This window comes from Dysidea avara, chromosome 8 (assembly GCF_963678975.1).
Source record: "Dysidea avara chromosome 8, odDysAvar1.4, whole genome shotgun sequence".
In the NCBI taxonomy this organism is placed as follows: Eukaryota; Metazoa; Porifera; class Demospongiae; order Dictyoceratida; family Dysideidae; genus Dysidea; species Dysidea avara.
Window position 1 is genome coordinate 15,244,050 of NC_089279.1, and position 19,980 is coordinate 15,264,029.

The 19,980-nt window shown below is 38.2% G+C and overlaps 1 protein-coding gene across 1 annotated transcript in view; it reads right to left on the reverse strand.

Moving 5' to 3' along the window:
- Positions 1 to 19,980, reverse strand: part of LOC136264791 (uncharacterized) — a 238,027-nt gene that overhangs the window by 46,882 nt on the left and 171,165 nt on the right. The window contains exon 9 of the mRNA XM_066059560.1: positions 253 to 362. Coding sequence (XP_065915632.1) covers positions 253 to 362 — 110 coding nt within the window. The remainder of the gene's footprint in view (positions 1 to 252; positions 363 to 19,980) is intronic.

Sequence of the window (19,980 nt, forward strand, 5' to 3'; positions counted from 1 at the left end):
TCAATACATTTAGTCAGTTTGGCTCCTAAGACAAAGTATTTTAATTATTACGTAAGTACACTGTATCACCCAATTATATGGTTAACAGTAGTTAACCCACTTGTATTATGTACGTATGTTGCTTAAACACACTAAATAACATATTACACTACTGCCAAGTTTAAAGAACAGAATATTTATGTTAACTATTATCATGCATTATTTTCTTAACATACCATATGTACAAATGTTATAAGCTTAAATTATACTTACATAAGAAAACGATATCCCAACAGCAGATAAAAAGGGAAATCTTTCTCAAAAGCATCCTCTGAGAAAAGATTTTTGATAGCTTTATCTGAAGACTCTTTCTTTTTTGCAATCTATGTAAGTATAACATAGAACATAACACCAATTTACACTGTCCCAGGTTACTTTCACCTCGGGTCAACCCAGATCATTAAACTTCAGTCAGCCATTGTTCACACCATTGTTCAACATGCAAGCAAGGGATTCACATGCTAATGAGCTAGAACAAGTGTACAATGTATAGTAAACCCTTCTTTACTTAACCCTTAAACCCGCATAGGCCAGAAAACTGGTCCAACGTGTGTGCTTTGCACAAAGTGCTGTAACTTTCAAAGCATCCATTCTATGGCTACACAGTTATGAAGGAATAAAATGATACTCCCTAATGCTAAACAGTGTGGCCAAAACGTAAACAATTTTTCGTCAAGGAAACACGCAAACCCTTTTACACACCTTTATAAAATGTTCCATATCTGGATCGCGGTTGCTCCTATCAACTTGACACAACATTTTGCCATTAAATGTTCTATCAGGCCATATATGACTCACGTGAGTAAGTCCACAATCAAAATAAAAGACATGTCAAGATTTATTTTGAAACAAGGAGAAGCGACTTGTTGCTGTTCATCACTTCATAACAAGTAAACCGCTGTAGACTATAAGAATAAGTTACCCCACCTATCATTGCTATGCATGCCCACATTGTGTAAACACAAAAGTTCTTTGTGGGTTTAAGGGTTAAACACTTAACCAGTATTCCCACTGATACAAAAATACCTACAGTACCAATCTAATACCAATACCTCTAGAAGTAAATTTCACTGATACATTTATCGATACCGATAGTTGCCATCCAGTGTACACACTTCTCAAGTTAGCTATGTGCTACTGTTCTATTAGGATATTATTTAGTATTTTATGGTATGCAGGCCTGGCACTATTCTTTCACTTGATGCAGTATGTGCAGGTTAATTATGTTATTAAACAGTAAATAAACGCGTAAATCGGAAAAAAGTTGTGAAACAAGGGAATAGCAAAATGTAGTAGAACAAGAGAAGCTGTCTATACCTGCTGATATAGATATCTAATCCAAAACAGCCAAGCTGTAAAAAACAGAGTGCGGCCCTGAGAAAGGCTATGGTGAAAAAAGATGTGAAATCCAAGGTGGCGGCCAAGAAATGGCTGTGATGGTAGGTTAATGGTAAAGATTTTAATAACGACAATTCAAGTGAATTTTGTGCCAAGACCAAGTGGCACCAAATTCACCTGAATTGTTGTTATTAAAATTTTTACCATTAACCTACCATCACAGCCATTTCTTGGCCGCCACCTTGGATTTCACATCTTTTTTCACCATAGCCTTTCTCAGGGCCGCACTCTGTTTTTTACAGCTTGGCTGTTTTGGATCAGATTTCACTTCTTTTTGTATTTGTATACCCCAAAGCCGGCCTATGGCTGGCTTTAGGGCTTTTTAACCTGTCATTTTTTCTTTACTACAGGAAGAAAAAAAGATGAAGCAGGGTGATTTCTTTGTAGCTGACCTCTCTGCAAGGTGATCCTTCTAGCTGATCTCTCTACCGGATGACTTGTTTGTAGCTGAACTTTCTACAGGGTGATTTGTTTGTAGCTGAACTCTCTACAAGGTAATTTCTTCTAGCTGATCTTTCTACAGGGTGATTTGTTTGTAGCTGAATTCTCTACAGGGCAATTTGTTTGCAGCTAAACTGCTGAACTCTCTACAATGTAACTTCTTCTAGATGAACTCTCTACGGGTGGCTTGTTTCTAGCTGAACTCTCTACAGTGTGATTTGTTTCTAGCTGAACTCTCTACAAGGTAACTTCTTCTAGCTGATCTTTCTACAGGGTGATTTGTTTGTAGCTGAATTCTCTACAGGGCAATTTGTTTGCAGCTGAACTCTCTACATGGTAGTTTCTTTGTAGCTGAACTCTCTACAATCTGACTTCTTCTAGCTGAACTCTCTACAGGGTGACTTGTTTCTAGCTGAACTCTATACAGGGTGACTTGTTTCTAGCTGAACTCTCTACAGGGTGATTTGTTTGTAGCTGAACTCTCTACAAGGTAACTTCTTCTAGCTGATCTTTCTACAGGGTGATTTGTTTGTCTCTACAAGGCAATTTGTTTACAGCTGAACTCTCTACATTGTAGTTTCTTTGTAGCTGAACTCTCTACAATGTAACTTCTTCTAGCTGAACTCTATACAGGGTAACTTGTTTCTAGCTGAACTCTCTACAAGGTAACATCTTCTAGCTGATCTTTCTACAGGGTGATTTGTTTGTCTCTACAGGGAAATTTGTTTGCAGCTGAACTCTCTACATGGTAGTTTCTTTGTAGCTGAACTCTCTACAATGTAATTCTTCTAGCTGAACTCTCTACAGGGTGACTTGTTTCTAGCTGAACTCTCTACAGGGTGGTTTGTTTGTAGCTGAACTCTCTACAAGGTAACTTCTTCTAGCTGATCTTTCTACAAGGTGATTTGTCTGTAGCTGAACTCTCTACAGGGCAATTTGTTTGCAGCTGAACTCTCTACATGGTAGTTTCTTTGTAGCTGAACTCTCTACAATGTAACTTCTTCTAGCTGAACTCTCTACAGGGTGACTTGTTTGTAGCTGAACTCTCTACAAGGTAACTTCTTCTAGCTGATCTTTCTACAGGGTGATTTGTTTGTAGCTGAACTCTCTACAAGGTAACTTCTTCTAACTGAACTCTCTACAGGGTGACTTGTTTCTAGCTGATCTCTCTACAGGGTGACTTTTTTCTAGCTGATCTCTCTACAGGGTGACTTGTTTCTAGCTGAACTCTCTACAGGGTGATTTGTTTGTAACTGAACTCTCTACAAGGTAACTTCTTCTAGTTGATCTTTCTACAAGGTGATTTGTCTGTAGCTGAATTCTCTACAGGGCAATTTGTTTGCTGCTGAACTCTCTACATGGTAGTTTCTTTGTAGCTGAACTCTCTACAATGTAACTTCTTCTAGCTGAACTCTCTACAGGATGACTTGTTTGTAGCTGAACTCTCTACATGGTAGTTTCTTTGTAGCTGAACTCTCTACAATGAAACTTCTTCTAGCTGATCTCTCTACAGAGTGACTTGTTTCTAGCTGAACTCTCTACAGGGTGATTTGTTTGTAGCTGAACTCTCTACAAGGTAACTTCGTCTAGCTGATCTTTCTACAGGGTGATTTGTTTGTAGCTGAATTCTCTACAGGGCAATTTGTTTGCAGCTGAACTCTCTACATGGTAGTTTCTTTGTAGCTGAACTCTCTACAATGTAACTTATTCTAGCTGAACTTTCTATAGGGTGACTTGTTTCTAGCTGATCTCTGTACAGGGTGACTTGTTCCTAGCTGAACTCTCTACAGGTGATTTGTTTGCATCTGAACTCTCTTACATGGTTGTTTCTTTGTAGCTGAACTCTCTACAAAGTGACTTCTTCTAGCTGATCTATCTACAGGATGACTTGTTTCTAACTGAACTCTCTACAGTGTTATCTGTTCATAGCGGAACTTTCTACTGGGTGATTTGTTTGCAGCTAAACTCTTTGCATGATTGTTTCTTTGTAACTGAACTCTCTACAAGGTAACTTCTTCTAGCTGATCTCTCTACAGGATGACTTGTTTCTAACTGAACTCTCTACAGTGTGATCTGTTCATAGCGGAACTTTCTACTGGGTGATTTGTTTGCAGCTAAACTCTTTGCATGATTGTTTCTTTGTAACTGAACTCTCTATAATATGACTTCTTCTAGCTGATCTCTCTACAGGATGACTTGTTTCTAACTGAACTCTCTATAGTGTGATCTGTTCATAGCGGAACTTTCTACTGGGTGATTTGTTTGCAGCTAAACTCTTTGCATGATTGTTTCTTTGTAACTGAACTCTCTACAAGGTAACTTCTTCTAGCTGATCTTTCTACAGGGCAATTTGTTTGTAGCTGAATTCTCTACAGGGTGATTTATTTGAGCTGAACTCTCTACATGATGGCTTCTTTGTAGCTGAACTCTCTATTAGGTACCTTCTTCTAGCTGATCTGACTACAGGGTGACTTGTTTATAGCTGAATTCCCTACAGAATAACTTGCAATGTAATATAACTGTGTAAATTATACATTCAGCTGAATGCTTTATTAGGGTGACTGTTCTATTAGAGTATCTCGATCTCGCATTTGCTGCACGTAGTTTCCTTTCGAATCATAACTCAGTGATTTGTAATCCGATTCTTCTGTACTACTGCAAGAACTTTCTATGATGATTATTCCAGCTACATACTGATTTTCAGCTCGTTGCTCTAAGCGGTTTGCCTGGTAGACACGAAAACTAATAGTTTTTTTATTCATAAAAATCGATCGCGTAATTTTGACACAGGCTGGGTTTTGTGTCATGTCTCCATGGTCTTTATCCCGATTCTTTTCAAACCACAAAAAGGCACTCCTACGATGGTTGCTCCATCTACATATCAATTTTCAACTGATTCCTCCAAAGGGTTTACCCTGTAGGCGTGACAGACCTTCGACCTTATTTTACGCAAATAATCGGTAATAACTCCGTGAATGTTCATCGGATTCCTACCAAAGTTGGTACGGAGATCCGCCTTAATGAGCCCTTTAAGTGTGCCAAATTTCAGCCCAATCTGAGCACGCATTCGTGTTTTATGTCGAATTTTGCGAAGTGTGCGAAATGAAGATGAAGAAGAAGAAAAAAACGAAGAAACTAAAACGAAATTTTGTTCGCTCGTATCTCGGAAATGGCTGGAGCGATTTTCTTCAAATTTGGTATGTAGACACCCCTAACTGGGCGGCATGTCTCTAGCAAATTTGTTTCCAATCGGATAAGGGATCACAGAGCTACATAGGTGTGAAAATTGCGTTTTCTTTCTTCCTGTTAACCTGTTAATATACTCACGGTGTGGCGCGCCGGCTTCTTGGGCCGCACGACACACTATCGTGTGTCTTGATACTAACAAACATTTAATTCCTAATTCAGACATGGTTATAAAATGAAGTATGAGGATTACATGTCCATTAGCATATCTGCAGGTATATAGACAGCCACTATTGTTTCACTTCTTTTTACTTCTCCCTTGTTTCACTACTTTTTATTCTTTGATCCCTAATCCAACTTAATTGTGGCACACACAAAAATATCACACCAGTAAAAGTATGCATGCTACAAAAAATTTATGCACATTTAAATCACTTCAGCATGTACTGAAGCAAAGCTCAAATCAATAAAATCTATACACCACCAGATTTTCCTGTTCGTGGGGAGTAAGACGAGTTTGTACGGTAATTGGTACATGAATTATGGGCACTTATTCACAATGTAGTAGAAATAAATTTACCATCATCACTTCATTGTTGGAAATGCCTTATTTTTCATACACATGAAGACGTACAGGGTAAAACTATACTGTACCTTGATCAATGTACAAGTTCATAGTAACAGGCTAAGCCAAACCCCATCTTCATAGCTTGTTTTAGTCATGAGCTAATAAGTGCAATTTGCTGCATTGTTGCTTTACAAATCTAGTATATTCCTGTTCCAACTGTCTAGCACTATAAATCTGAGACTATTCATCACAAAAAGGTGAAAATGTGGCTGTCCACTCCTTTGTTACTACTGTAGATAACAGAGAAGCAATAAAGTCGAATTCGAGGAATGTGTAAAAATTGCTGGTTTTTGCTCATTCAAGTTTGGGCGATTTTTAAAAAAATTATTGTCTGCCTGTAAGTGTTTTCTTGCTTTTTAATACTGTATTTGATGTTAGATGGACTAATATTATTCCGTAAATGTGATTTTCATCACATAAGACTAAAACAATTTTACAACTGGCATTTTAGGTACTGTAGCCCACATCATTTTAGGGGGATCCTTACTTAAACATAGTTGCTGAATGTTGGATGTTGATTAGTTTTAAGTACATTATAATTTAAACAGATTTTCATTACATTACTGAAGGTTTGTACCTTGATAGTTACATATGTACCTGACATGTGCAAGAAAATTCAACTGGTTTATGGACAACAAATTACAACAAGGCCAACAGCTCTATTAGAGTATCTCAATTAGTGTTGCACCGATATACATATTTCACATTTACTGAAATCAATTTTTCACTTATTCCTACAGTCGATATGCCGATATTTACCGATATTCTTCAATTCTATAGATCAGAGGAGAAGGAGCAAAAATCATCTAAAGTTTATGTGTGTGTGTAAAACATTAATTGCAATGATTTAATTATTTGCATGGGCGGCCGATTTTACAATGTTTGCTACCAATGTGCCACTAACCCCTTTCATGAAAGTGTGCCACTAACCCCTTTCATGGAAATGAAAGCCAAGCAGTTATAAAACACCTAAGTCAACTTCTCAAATGGAGTTTTGGTGGGATTCCAGACCCTTTGCAAATAGTGATTGGTTAATAGTGTGGGCGGCCGATAAATATGCACAGCCTATTACAGCCTTGCAACCACACTATTCACAGATAAACAAGCCAAAATCAAGACACACGGTAGTGTGTCGTGCGGCCCAAGAAGCCGGCGCGTAACACCCGTGAGTATATTGACAGGAAGAAAGAAAACACAATTTTCGCACCTCCGTAGCTCTGTGCTTCCATGATGAAACAAGACGATTTTTGCTGTGGACATTCCCTCCAACTGCAGCACTCCACATTCCAAATTTGAGCGAAATCGCTTAGCGCGTTCCCGAGATATCCGACTTCAAAAATTGGCTCAGTTTCTTCGTTTTTTTTTTTTTTTTTTCTTCTTCTTCTTCTTATTTTTCTTTTTCTTGTCGCACACTTACAAAAACTGCTATAAAACGCGAACGCGTTATCCGATTGCCTTGAAATTTGGCACACAGAAGGGGGATATAAAGGCACATCTCGGTACCAACTGTGGCTGGAATACGATAAACAGGCAAAGAGTTATGAGCGATTATTAACGAAAAATAACACCAATATGTTGTCACGCCTACAGGGTAAACCGCGTATGGGAAGAGGTGAAAATCGGTGGGTGAATAGGTTAACTATTGAACCTCAAACCTTTTGTGGTTTGAAAGAAATCGAGCTAAAAACCAGGAAGATACAACGAAAAAACCAACAGTATGTAACAATTACGCAATCAAGATCAGCTAATGAAAAAACGACAGCTTGCCACGCCTACCAGATAAACCGCTTAGGGTAATGCTTTGAAAATCGTTGTACAGATGGAGTAATCATCTTAGAAAGGCTCATCAATGGTGTAGAAGAATCAGACTTAAAGCCACGGAGTTATAACACGAAATCCAACTTGATGCGGCAAGTGCGAGATCGAGATACTCTAATAGAGCAGTCATCCTAATAGAGCAGTCACCCTGAAGAGAATTCGAGAGATCAGCTAGAAATAAGAAACCTGTATAGAGATCAGCTACACACAAGTCACCCTGTAGAGAGATCAGCTAGAAGAAGTTACCTTGTAGGGAGTTCATGCAACTATGGAAAGAGATAGTTCAGCTAGAAAAAATCACCTTGTAGAGTTCAGCTACAAAGAAACCACCATGTAGAGAGTTCAGCTACAAACAAATCGCCCTGTGGAGAGATCAATAGAAGAAGTTACCTTGCAAAGAGTTCAGCTACAAACAAATCTCCCTGTAGAGAGATTAGCTAGAAGAAGTTACCTTGTAGAGAGTTCAGCTACAAAGAAACCATCATGTAGAGAGTTCAGCTACAAACAAATCTCCCTGTAGAGAGATCAGCTAGAAGAAGTTAACTTGTAGAGAGTTCGGTTTTAAACAAATCACAATGTAGAAAGATCAGCTAGAAGAGGTCACCTTGTAGAGAGTTCAGTTACAAAAAAACCACCATGTAGAGAGCTCAGCTACAAACTAGTGACCCTGTAAAGACATCAGCTAGAAGAAGTTACCTTGAGAGAGTTCAGCTACAAAGAAACCATTATTTAAAGAGCTCAGCTGTAAACAAATCACCTATACAGAATTCAGCTACAAACAAATCACCATGTAGAGAGATCAGCTAGAAGAAGTTAACTTGTAGAGAGTTCAGCTACAAAGAAACCATCATTTAGAGAGTTCAGCTTCAAACAAATCACCTGTAGAGAGTTCAGCTACAAACAAATCACCCTGTAGAGAGATCAGCTAGAAGAAATTACTTTGTAGAGAGTTCAGCTACAAAGAAACCACCATGTAGAGAGTTCAGCTGCAAACAAATCACCCTGTAGAAAATACAGCCACAAACAAATTGCCCTGTAGAAAGATCAGTTAGAAGAAGTTACCTTTTAGAGAGTTCAGCTACAAAGAAACCACCCTGTAGAGAGATCAGCTAGAAGAAGTTACCTTGTAGATCGTTCAGCTACAAACAAATCACCCTGTAGAGAGATCAGCTAGAAGAAGTAACCTTGTAGAGAGTTCAGCTAGAAAGAAACCACCATGTAGAGAGTTCAGCTGCAAAGAAATCACCCTGTAGAAAATTCTGCCAAAAACAAATTGCCCTATAGAAAGATCAGTTAGAAGAAGTTACCTTTCAGAGAGTTCAGCTACAAAGAAACCATTCTGTAAAGAGCTCAGCTGCAAACAAATCACCTGTACAGAATTCATCTACAAACAAATCACCCTGTAGAGAGATCAGCTAGAAGAAGTTAACTTGTAGAGAGTTCAGCTACAAAGAAACCATCATTTAGAAAGTTCAGCTTCAAACAAATCACCTGTAGAGAGTTCAGTTACAAACAAATCTCCCTGTAGAGAGATCAGCTAGAAGAAGTTACCTTGTAGAGAGTGAAGCTACAAACAAATCACCCTATTGAAAGATCAGCTAGAAGAAGTCAACTTGTAGAAAGCTCAGTTACAAAGAAACCACCATGTAGAGAGTTCAGCTACAAACTAGCCACCTTTGAGAGACATCAGCTAGAAAAGTTACCTTGTAGAGAGTTCAGCTACAAAAAAACCATTCTGTAAAGAGCTCAGCTGCAAACAAATCACCTGTACAGAATTCAGCTACAAACAAATCACCCTGTAGAGAGATCAGCTAGAAGAAATTACCTTGTAGATAGTTCAGCTACAAACAAATCTCCCTGTAGAGAGATCAGCTAGAAGAAATTACCTTGTAGAGAGTTCAGCTACAAAGAAACCATTTTGTATAGAGCTCAGCTGCAAACAAATCACCTGTACAGAATTCAGCTACAAACAAATCACCCTGTAGAGAGATCAGCTAGAAGAAATTACCTTGTAGATAGTTCAGCTACAAACAAATCTCCCTGTAGAGAGATCAGCTAGAAGAAATTACCTTGTAGAGATTTCAGCTACAAAGAAACCATTCTGTAAAGAGCTCAGCTGCAAACAAATCACCTGTACAGAATTCAGCTACAAACAAATCACCCTGTAGAGAGATCAGCTAGAAAATATTACCTTGTAGATAGTTCAGCTACAAACAAATCACCCTGTAGAAAGATCAGTTAGAAGAAGTTACCTTTTAGAGAGTTCAGCTACAAAGAAACCATTTTGTAAAGAGCTCAACTGCAAACAAATCACCTGTACAGAATTCAGCTACAAACAAATCACCCTGTAGAGAGTTCAGCTAGAAGAAATTACCTTGTAGATAGTTCAGCTACAAACAAATCACGCTGTAGAAAGATCAGTTAGAAGAAGTTACTTTGTAGAGAGTTCAGCTACAAAGAAACCATATTGTAAAGAGCTCAGCTGCAAACAAATCACCTGTACAGAAATCAGCTACGAACAAATCACCCTGTAGAGAGATCAGCTAGAAGAAGTTACCTTGTAGATAGTTCAGCTACAAACAAATCTCCCTGTAGAGAGATCAGCTAGAAGAAATTGCCTTGTAGAGAGTTCAGCTACAAAGAAACCATCATGTGGAGAGTTCAGCTGCAAAGAAATCACCACTGCCCAAATTTCAAGGCAATAGCTCTTTCCAATCTGAAGTTATCAATTGTCAAAGTTGGCAAATTGGATGTGTGTGGAAGGCCCCTTTTTGCAAATCCGGTCACATGTGTATTATATATATAATTTGTACATTTACTGATAAAATATTTAAAGTATATCTACTTCATCTTTACTTCTTCCTGTAGTAAAGAAAAAAAAACCTAGGTTAAAAAAGTCCCAAAGCTGGCCATAGGCCGGCTTTGGGGTATACAAATACAAAAAGAAATGAAATCTAATCCAAAACAGCCAAGCTGTAAAAAAAGTGTGCGGCCCTCAGAAAGGCTATGGTGAAAAAAGATGTGAAATCCAAGGTGGCGGCCAAGAAATGGCTGTGATGGTAGGTTAATGGTAAAAATTTTAATAACGACAATTCAGGTGAATTTTTGTGCTGCTTCACAAAATTTACCTGAATTGTCATTATTAAAATTTTTACCATTAACCTACCATCACAGCCATTTCTTGGCCGCCACCTTGGATTTCACATCTTTTTTCACCATAGCCTTTCTGAGGGCCGCACACTTTTTTTACAGCTTGGCTGTTTTGGATTAGATAGTTATAAACAGGTACAGCAAATAAATGTTTACCACTTACCGCTGCATTTACTGCTTTCTTTTAATACTGTCACATGTTTATTACTGTCATTAATGATTGATTGTGGGTTTGGGTTATCAGCAAATAATTTCCTCTTTGTAGCTGATACCAATACTTGCAAAATCATCTTATATTGGTTGTCACTGATTATTCAACCGATTATCGGTGCAACACTAATTTCAATCACAAGTTTGTACATATATATGTTTGGTATAATAATACATCTACGTAAACCAAAACAGCCAAGCTGTAAAAAAAAAAGTGCGGCCCCAAAAAGGCCAGGGCAAAAAAAGATTTGAAATCCAAAGTGGCAGCCAAGAAATGGCTGTGATGGTAGGTTACTAGCAAAAATTTTAATTACGACAATTCAGGTGAATTTGTGTTGCCTCCTCCAAGTTCCACTAGGATTCAGCACAAAATTCACCAGAATTGTTGTAATTAAAATTTTTGCCATTAACCTACCATCACAGCCATTTCTTGGCCACCACCTTGGATTTTACATCTTTTTTCACCCTGGCTTTCAGGGGGCTGCATTCTTTTTTTACAGCTTGGCTGTTTTGGTTTAGATATCACTTCTTTTTGTATTGCAAGACACAAAGCCGGCCATAAACTGTCTTTGGTGCTTCCTTTTAACTTCTTTTTTTTTTCTTTACTGTAGGAATTGTGGAACAAAAGAAGTAATTGTGTGCATAGCTTTTCGTCTGATTAAATATTTGTATATTTAACACTGAATGATTATCACATACTGTATGTAAGTAATAAGGTGACTTCTTATACATAACTGAACTGTAGTTGAAACTCTGATTGTTTGTAGCTGAACTCTTTTCATGGTGAATTGTTTCTACAAAATAAATCACCCTGTAGAAAGATCAGCTGGAAACAAGTCACCCTGTAGAGATATCAGCTAGAAACAAGTTACCCTATAGAGAATCAGCTACAAGCAAATCACCCTGTAGAAATATGTGCTGGAAACAAATCACCATGTAGAGAGTTCAGCTACTGGGTGACTTGTTCCTAACTGATCTCTCTACAGGGTGATTTATTTCCAGCACATATTTCTACTGGGTGATTTGTTTGTAGCTAGGGTAGCTTGCATCTAGCAGACATCTCTACAGGAAGACTTGTTTGTAGCTGATCTCTCTACAGGGTGACTTGTTTCTAGCTGAACTCTCTACTGGGGGACTTTTTCCTAACTGATCTCTCTACATGGTGATTTGCTTCCAGCACATATACTGGGTAAAGCTGATCTCTATAGGGTAACTTGTATTTAGCTGATATCTCTACAGGGTGAATTGTTTCTAATCTACAGGGTAATTTGTTTGTAGCCGATCTTTATACAGGTTACTTGTTTCTAGCTGATCACTCTTCAGGGTGACTGCTCTATTAGGATGACTGCTCTATTAGAGTATCTTGATCTCTCACTTGCTATACCAAGTTGGAATTCGTGTTATAACTCTGTGGCTTTAAGTCTGATTCTTCTACACCATTGAAGAGCCTTTCTAAGATGATTACTCCATCTGTACTGCGATTTTCAAAGTATTACTCCAAGCGGTTTTTCTGGTAGGCATAGAAAATAGTCGTTTTTTAGCTAATCTTGGTGGCATAATTGTTACACACTGTTGTTTTCCGTAGTATCTTCATGGTTTTTAGTTCGATTTCTTGCAAACCACAAAAGGTCTGAGGTTCTTTAGTTAAGTTAACCTATTCACCCACCGATTTTCAGCTTCATTCCTCTGTAGGCGTGACAACATACTGGTGTCATTTTTCGTGAAAACCGCTAATAACTCTTTCACTGTTTATTGTATTTCAGCCAAACACAGTACCAAGATGTGCTATACCCACCTACTGTGTGACAAATTTCAAGGCAATCGGATATGGATTCACGTTTTATGACAATTGTTGTAAGTGTGCGAAAAGAGGAAGAAAAGTAAGAAAAAAAAACAAAGAAACTAAGCCAATTTTTGAAGTCACATATCTCAGGAACTCTTGAAGTGATTTGGCTGAAATTTGGTATGTGGAGTACTGAAGTGGGCAGGCATGTCCACAGCAAAATTCGTCTTGTTTTATAAAGGCAGCACAGAGCTACTAGTCAGGTTCACTGTGTACTTTTGTTCAAAATTTATGGAGATTAGCAAACCAATATATTTTTGGAAATCTTAGAGCATGAGGAATCTGAAAATCAATGTTTACATTTGCACAGATGCTTACAAAGTTGTCAATTTTCAGTTTTAAAACAGCAGCTAACTAAATAAGAAATTTCTGGTATTTCAATGATTGTTTGACATAGAAAGTCCCCTACAAATTTATTGGTTATACTTTTACATCTCTGGTGATAATAATCTATATCACAAATGGTCACATAAAGTAAAAGTTTTGTTTATTACATAGGAAAGTTTCCTTCGTTCATTATACAGGGTGTAGTTTAATCGTCACTCTTGCATGTAAGACAAGTAGAGCTAGGATTCTTCAGAGGATAAACAATCTGAAGGAATGATGTTATAATTGATTATTGCATCATTGCTGAGGGGTGTTTATCTGCTAAAGAATTTAGCAATAGCTACATGTGTCATATTATTTGAGCAATGGCCTCTGTGTGTGTGGAGTTTTGTTAGAATCCACAAAGTATGCAGTTTATTTGTCAAAGGTGACACCTGTGTACAGGTGTCTTACCAGAATGAAAAATCCTGCACACCTTGCAAATATCAAACATTCTTTGCATGTTGGTGTCTAAAATCTTGCATTGGAAGCCAGTAATCTTCAGGACATGCTCAGTATAGTTTACTACAGTTTGGAGAAGGACTGTTACTGACATCTCTACTGACAATTCACAATTTCCTCAGTAAGTTTGTTCTGTCCCTTTTAAGCTAGTGCATGTGTTTAGTGTTGTTGCTTATTCAGTTCCTAGCACATCATGAGTAGTGAACTGGGAACAAGCTCTATAAGTTCATCCAAAGAACTTGACTGGAAATGTGCATTATTTGTCAGGAATCTACTCCTAAAAAAGGAAAATTGGTTAAAAATCCCAAAACTGAATCATATCAGAAACTACTCAATGCAGTTGAAGAAAGGGCCAGTTGGCAAGATGGAGTATATGTTGATATCAATGGATACTTGAAAGAAATGAGCAGTAAAACATTCATTGAAAACAAGCCTGTGTGGCATCGTAGCTGTTATTCTGATGCCACAAATGCAATATCAATCCAATGAGCAAGTGATCGTTTAGAACATGCTATTTTTACCAGAACATATACTGCAAAAAAACGTGGACATAAAAGAACACGATCTAAAATGGATGAAATTAAAACAGATACAGCACCTAGTAGCTCAGCACCTTTCACCAGATCTGCAACAGAACCGTTGAGGAAATATTACTGCTTTTTTTGTCAAAAGGATGATGGCCAGGATCTCTTCACAGTACGCACTGAAAATGCTGGGAAGGAACTTCAACAAGCTGTTAAAATCTCACAGAATCCAGTATTGATGACACGTTTAATAATGCAATATCACCTGGTGATGCTCATGCAATTGATGTTCGATACCACAAGGTATGCTGGATATGACATGTATTCCATGTACTAAGGGATGATGCCTGTAATCAAGTAAAGTCTCCACAGATTCCCCTCCCAATGCAGATGTCATGCTTGATTGAATTGATCAATCTAGTAGATGTTCATACCCAAAGCAAAGCTTATCTTCCCATGGATGTTATTGAGACAACCTACATATCTATACTTGGTGGAAAGGATGAGGCTCAAAAACACATTCCAACTCTGACAAGGCAATGGCTGAAGGACAAAATTCTTTCAGAATTACCAACTGTAAAGTCAACGAGACAGAAGGATAGAAAAAAGCCATCTCTTCTTTACTGTCCTGAAGCATGCGAAGAAGACATGGTCTGCACTTCCTTGATGCAAAACTCCACCAATGAAATAGAAAAGACAAAGATGATATATAAGACAGCGAAAATGGTACGTGAGAGCATTTCCAAATCCGCTGAGGAGGAGGAAAATAACGCGATGATAGTATCCAGCACAAGGGATGATATTCCTACTGAACTCTACAGCCTGATACGGTGGATTTTGGTGGAATCTGAGGAGCTACAAACAGAGGTGAAAAATAGGACAGTTGATAGATCTGCTTTGACCATTTGTCAGAATATAATGTACGCCTTCAAAACCAGGAGACAAGTGCAACACAAGCACAAGAGGCCCTCTGATGCATTCCGGATACTACGCTCATGAGAAAACCCACAGGTCCTGGGGTTAGCCCTCACCATCCATCATGACACTAGGAACAAGACACTGATGAATCTCCTCCATGCACAGAACTACTGCATATCATACAACTGTACTTTGCTCCTAGAAACAGCAATTGCCAATTCTGTTGTGGAAAACACTAAAAAATTTGGTGGGCTCTATGTACCACCATTCCTCAAGAAGGGTACATTTGTTTTCTTTGCTATTGACAGTACTGGCTTTGCAGAAGACACTGTGGATGGCAAAGGCACGACACATGGTACAATCACAGCAGTGTATCAAAAGGCTTGTGCATCAGGAGAACATTTAGCACCAAGTCTGGAAATTCATGAAGCCAAAAACTTATCAGTTCTTCCTTATCATGTACCCATTAAGCCATGTGGCAAACCAAAACCTGGTCCATACAAGAGACATCATGAGTTTGAAGTGAATTCTGGAGGTGTTGCTGAATCATATCAACTAAACACTCTTGGGTGGATGATTGCATCTGCTCTTTCATCACGATCAGCAGAAAGTGAATTACAAGTACACATCCCAGGCTGGGCAGGGTACAAATCACTAGTGTCACCTGGTCAGTCAGTTACTCAGGTGGGTGCTTTGCCTCTACTTCCAGAGGTTGCACATGAGTGGCCTACAATAATGACAGTAATGTTGCAAGCATCTCAGTTAAAGACTTTAGTAGTTGGTCAAGACCATCCAGCTGTCATAACTTTTGACATGGCACTATATGAGAAGGCAGTACAGCTGCTAGATGCAAGACCCAACTTGAAAGATGAAATTGTTCTGAGACTTGGAGAGCTGCATACCGTGATGGCTTCTCTGAGGGCTCTAGGAACCTCAATTGAGAATTCAGGAATTGATGATGCTTGGATTGAAGCTGATGTTTATGGGTCCTCTACAGTGAGGCAGATCCTCAAGTGTAGCCATTACAAGAGAGCACTTAGTGCACATATCCACATATATATGGCTTTGTATGAACTTGTCTTGGAACAGTTCTTCACAGAGATGCCACACCTAATGGAGGATTGCTTGAGTTCAACAAAAGAAATACAGGAAGCATGTATCAACATGGCCTCTGGTGGAAGTGATGGACCGCAGTGCATCAGGATTGCCAACACCAATCTGCTTGAAGTCCTAAAGAAAGAGGTCATTCAACAGCTTAAAACGTGGGAAGAACAGAAGTCATTTAATGCTGTGTTCAAATCATTGATGAATTACCTCCACAGGGTTGAAACTATCTTGTTTTTTGTTGAAGCATCCAGAAATGTTGATATCACTCTACATCTGGAAGCTGGGGAAGCACTGAGCAAACTTTTCTTTGCTTTTGATCGAATAAAATACAAACGGCTCTGGCCAAGATATATTGTAGACATGCATGAATTGAAGACAAAACATCCAGCAACATGGAAAGAACTTGAAGATGGAAATTTATCTGTCACCAAGAGTGAGATACCATTTGTTTCATTGGGTTCTGACCATGCCTGTGAACATCTTAACAGGATGATGAAAGTCCATACTGGCTTAGTAGGCATTTCAAATAATTCAAATGCTAGGCAACGTTTTTTCTTGGCTTCTCCAGAAATGTCACGTTTATCAACTGAGTTTAAAGGGCAGTTTGGGCTCCAGGTGAACAAACCAGAAGGGCATCATGATGTACAACTTTCTGTTATCCGACAAGGACGTCAAGCTGTTGACAAAATCAAAGCTGCAATACTAAGCCATGGTAATCCATTTGCTGCTGAAGGAAACCAGCTATATAATTTCATCACAAATGCATATGTACCACAAGAATATGTTCCACAGATCTTAAATGCTGATGAAATTGGCCAGAAGCTTTATGAAGAGTATGCTGCTGAACGTATCAATGGAGACACCAGTCTTTGGGCACCAGTCAAAAAGCAGAACAACAAAATGTACATGTCTGGCAGCAAGAAGCTAACTCTAAAGATCCGTGATCAGACAGTTGATATGAAAGAGACCAAAAACTTGTATGGTCGTCTGATGGTTTTAACTAGGTCCAACAGGGACATTGATCAAAAGAATGCAGTTGGTAACTATGAATTTACATTGACTCCAAGAGCACTTTTTGCACCAGATGGATCAATGCTGGTGTGCACTGACAAGTCAAAACTGATATATGACCTTGAGAAATTAGCAAGCACAGTTGATCGAAATGACCACAATGAAATGTTGGCTCCCAATGAGCAGGGTGGTCTTGCATTAACATCTCCAGCAAATTCAAAGATTGCCATTGTTGATGGAATGGTTCTTGTCCAGAAGATGACAAAAATAAAAAGGGGACATTTTGCACAGTGAAAGATCTAGCCCAGGGTTTCATTGGCAAGCTCACAAATATGACAGCAGGATTCAGTGAAGTTATACTGGTCTTTGATACATACAAACCTGACTCACTGAAAGAGAAAACTAGAGAGAGACGCCGACAAGGCAAAGCTGCTGTACAGTACAAGATTGAAGATGACACAAACATCAAACATATTCCGCTGACACGGTTTTTATCACATGAAAAAACAAAAGCAGACCTATCAGTATATCTTGCACAAGAAACGCTTAATTGCAAAATGGACTCACCTCAGCTATTCATCACATCAGCATCAGGTCAAACCAGAAGCAACAGAGACCTAACCTTTGAAGTAAATAATCATGAAGAGGCTGACACAATCATGATCTGTCTGGCAGCCGAAGCATCGCAGCGGTGTCCAAATGCAGAACTAGTGTTTTTCACTCCAGATACAGATGTTTTGGTTTTTACCATAGGACACTATAAAAAGCTCTGCAAAAAGTCATCAATTTCAATGATATCAGGTTTCATAGATATTCAACCAATGTGGAGAGCTTTGGGTTAGGAAAAGGCAAGAGCTTTACCTATATTCCATGCATTCACTGGAACTGACAATGTAGGGAAATTCTCAGGAATAAGCAAAATGAAATTGTTTCAGCAATACATGAAAGCTGATATGGACTTACCAAGAGCACTCATGAAACTACCAGTTGAAGGTGATCTAGCGCAAAAAGTTAAAGATGAACTGGAGAAGTTTGTTTGCTTAAAGTACTGTCCAAAAGGTGTTCGAATTACTAGTATACCTGATTTAAGATGGCACATGTTCTGTAAACAACTTGCAGAAAGCAACAAGTTGCCACCTACACTTGGTGCACTAGAAGAGCATATAAAGCGTGTACGTTTACAAAGTCGAGTATGGTACCAAGCCACTGTCATGCATCAACAGCCTTTTGAGCCACTACAATTTGGCTACTATAAGGACACAGACAGCCAGTTGCTGCCAGTCACAACATTGGTTCTTCCTGCACCACAAGCTATTGTTGAGATGGTAAGATGTCAATGTAAAACTAACTGCTCCACGCTAAGATGTTCATGCCAATGCAACAACTTACCTTGCACGGAACTCTGCTTGTGCGGTACAGATGGTGAATGTACAAATGATGAAGACTTTAACATCGAAAATGATGACAGTGACAGTGATGATAATTAGGGATAATATTTATATCTTTAAATGAATTGTTTACTCTAAATATATGCGTACACAACCATAATGTTTTTATAATACACTGTATATCCTACTCTCAATGTACACATTCCATTTTGCTTCATACAATGCCAAAACACCTGAGTTTTTAAACACTTTTTGGTACCATTATCAAATTCTATGAGTATAAAAACATAGGATTGGTATTTTTAAGCAATTGTTTGTTAATAAGAGGGCTAAAATATTGAAATATATATGTTTTATTACCTGCTATTTTGAAACTGAAAATTGACAACCATGCAGGCATCTGTGCAAATGTAAACATTGATTTTCAGATTCCTCATGCTCTAAGCTTTCCAAAAATATGCTAGTTTGCTAATCTCCATAAGTTTTGAACGAAATTATATTTTTTTGACACAGTGAACCTGACTATACATACAGAGATGTGAAAATCACGTTTTCGTTTTTCTTGTCAATATACTCACAGTGTCGAGTGCTGGCTTCTTGGCCGCAAGACACACTACCGTGTGTCTTGATTTCTGCAATACTCTAATGAAGCATACTTTTTTGAGCACTTCTAATACAATATACATAGAATGTTCTAGAACAATCTATAGTTTCTTGTATAGACTTATAAACTTATATTCTGGTGTAACACATTAGAAGATAAAATTAAGTGAGATGAGCAATTGACAGCGGTGAAAAGGGTTTAAGCTTCTAGGTGTAGAAGTCCCTGGTTCAAACTCTGAACAACTTTTCAGACATTTCTTGCACTCGACTTATTAAAATTCTTGGTGACTATTCTATTTAGAGTGTCTCAATAGCACTTATTTCACATGTTTGGTTTTTGTTTTACATCCCTTAAGTTATCACTCTCAGTTCTTTCAAATCATGAAAGGTCCGTGCTACAATGGTGAGCCTATCTGCATACCAAGTTTTAACTTGTGCCTGTCAGTAGTTTGCCCTGCAGACATGACAAAAAAATTACACTTGTAGGTTTTGAAGAATATTTGTAACTTGTAACCTTGCCACTTTTACTAATCTGTTTACAATATGGAAGATATTAATATGCTATCCAAACTTGAAAGGAATCCAGTACACCTTGCACAAGTTATGACAATTTTTGCAAGTGGTGCAAAAAGAAAAATTGTGACTGGATCTGCAAGAACCCACATGCTGGCACATTTTTCGATCTCATTTTATTACATTTTCTTCATCTGGATAGCTAAAGGAATGGTAAACTGAAGTTTCAGCTCTGAAAGCCAAGAACTTTTGAAGGCACAGTGCTATAAAGTGTCAACAACAAAAAATTGATTTGTACAATGACAATATGGAAAATAAACTACAGGTGCTTAAATAAACAGTCATAACTTTCAAATGCAGTCCTCTGCCAAGATG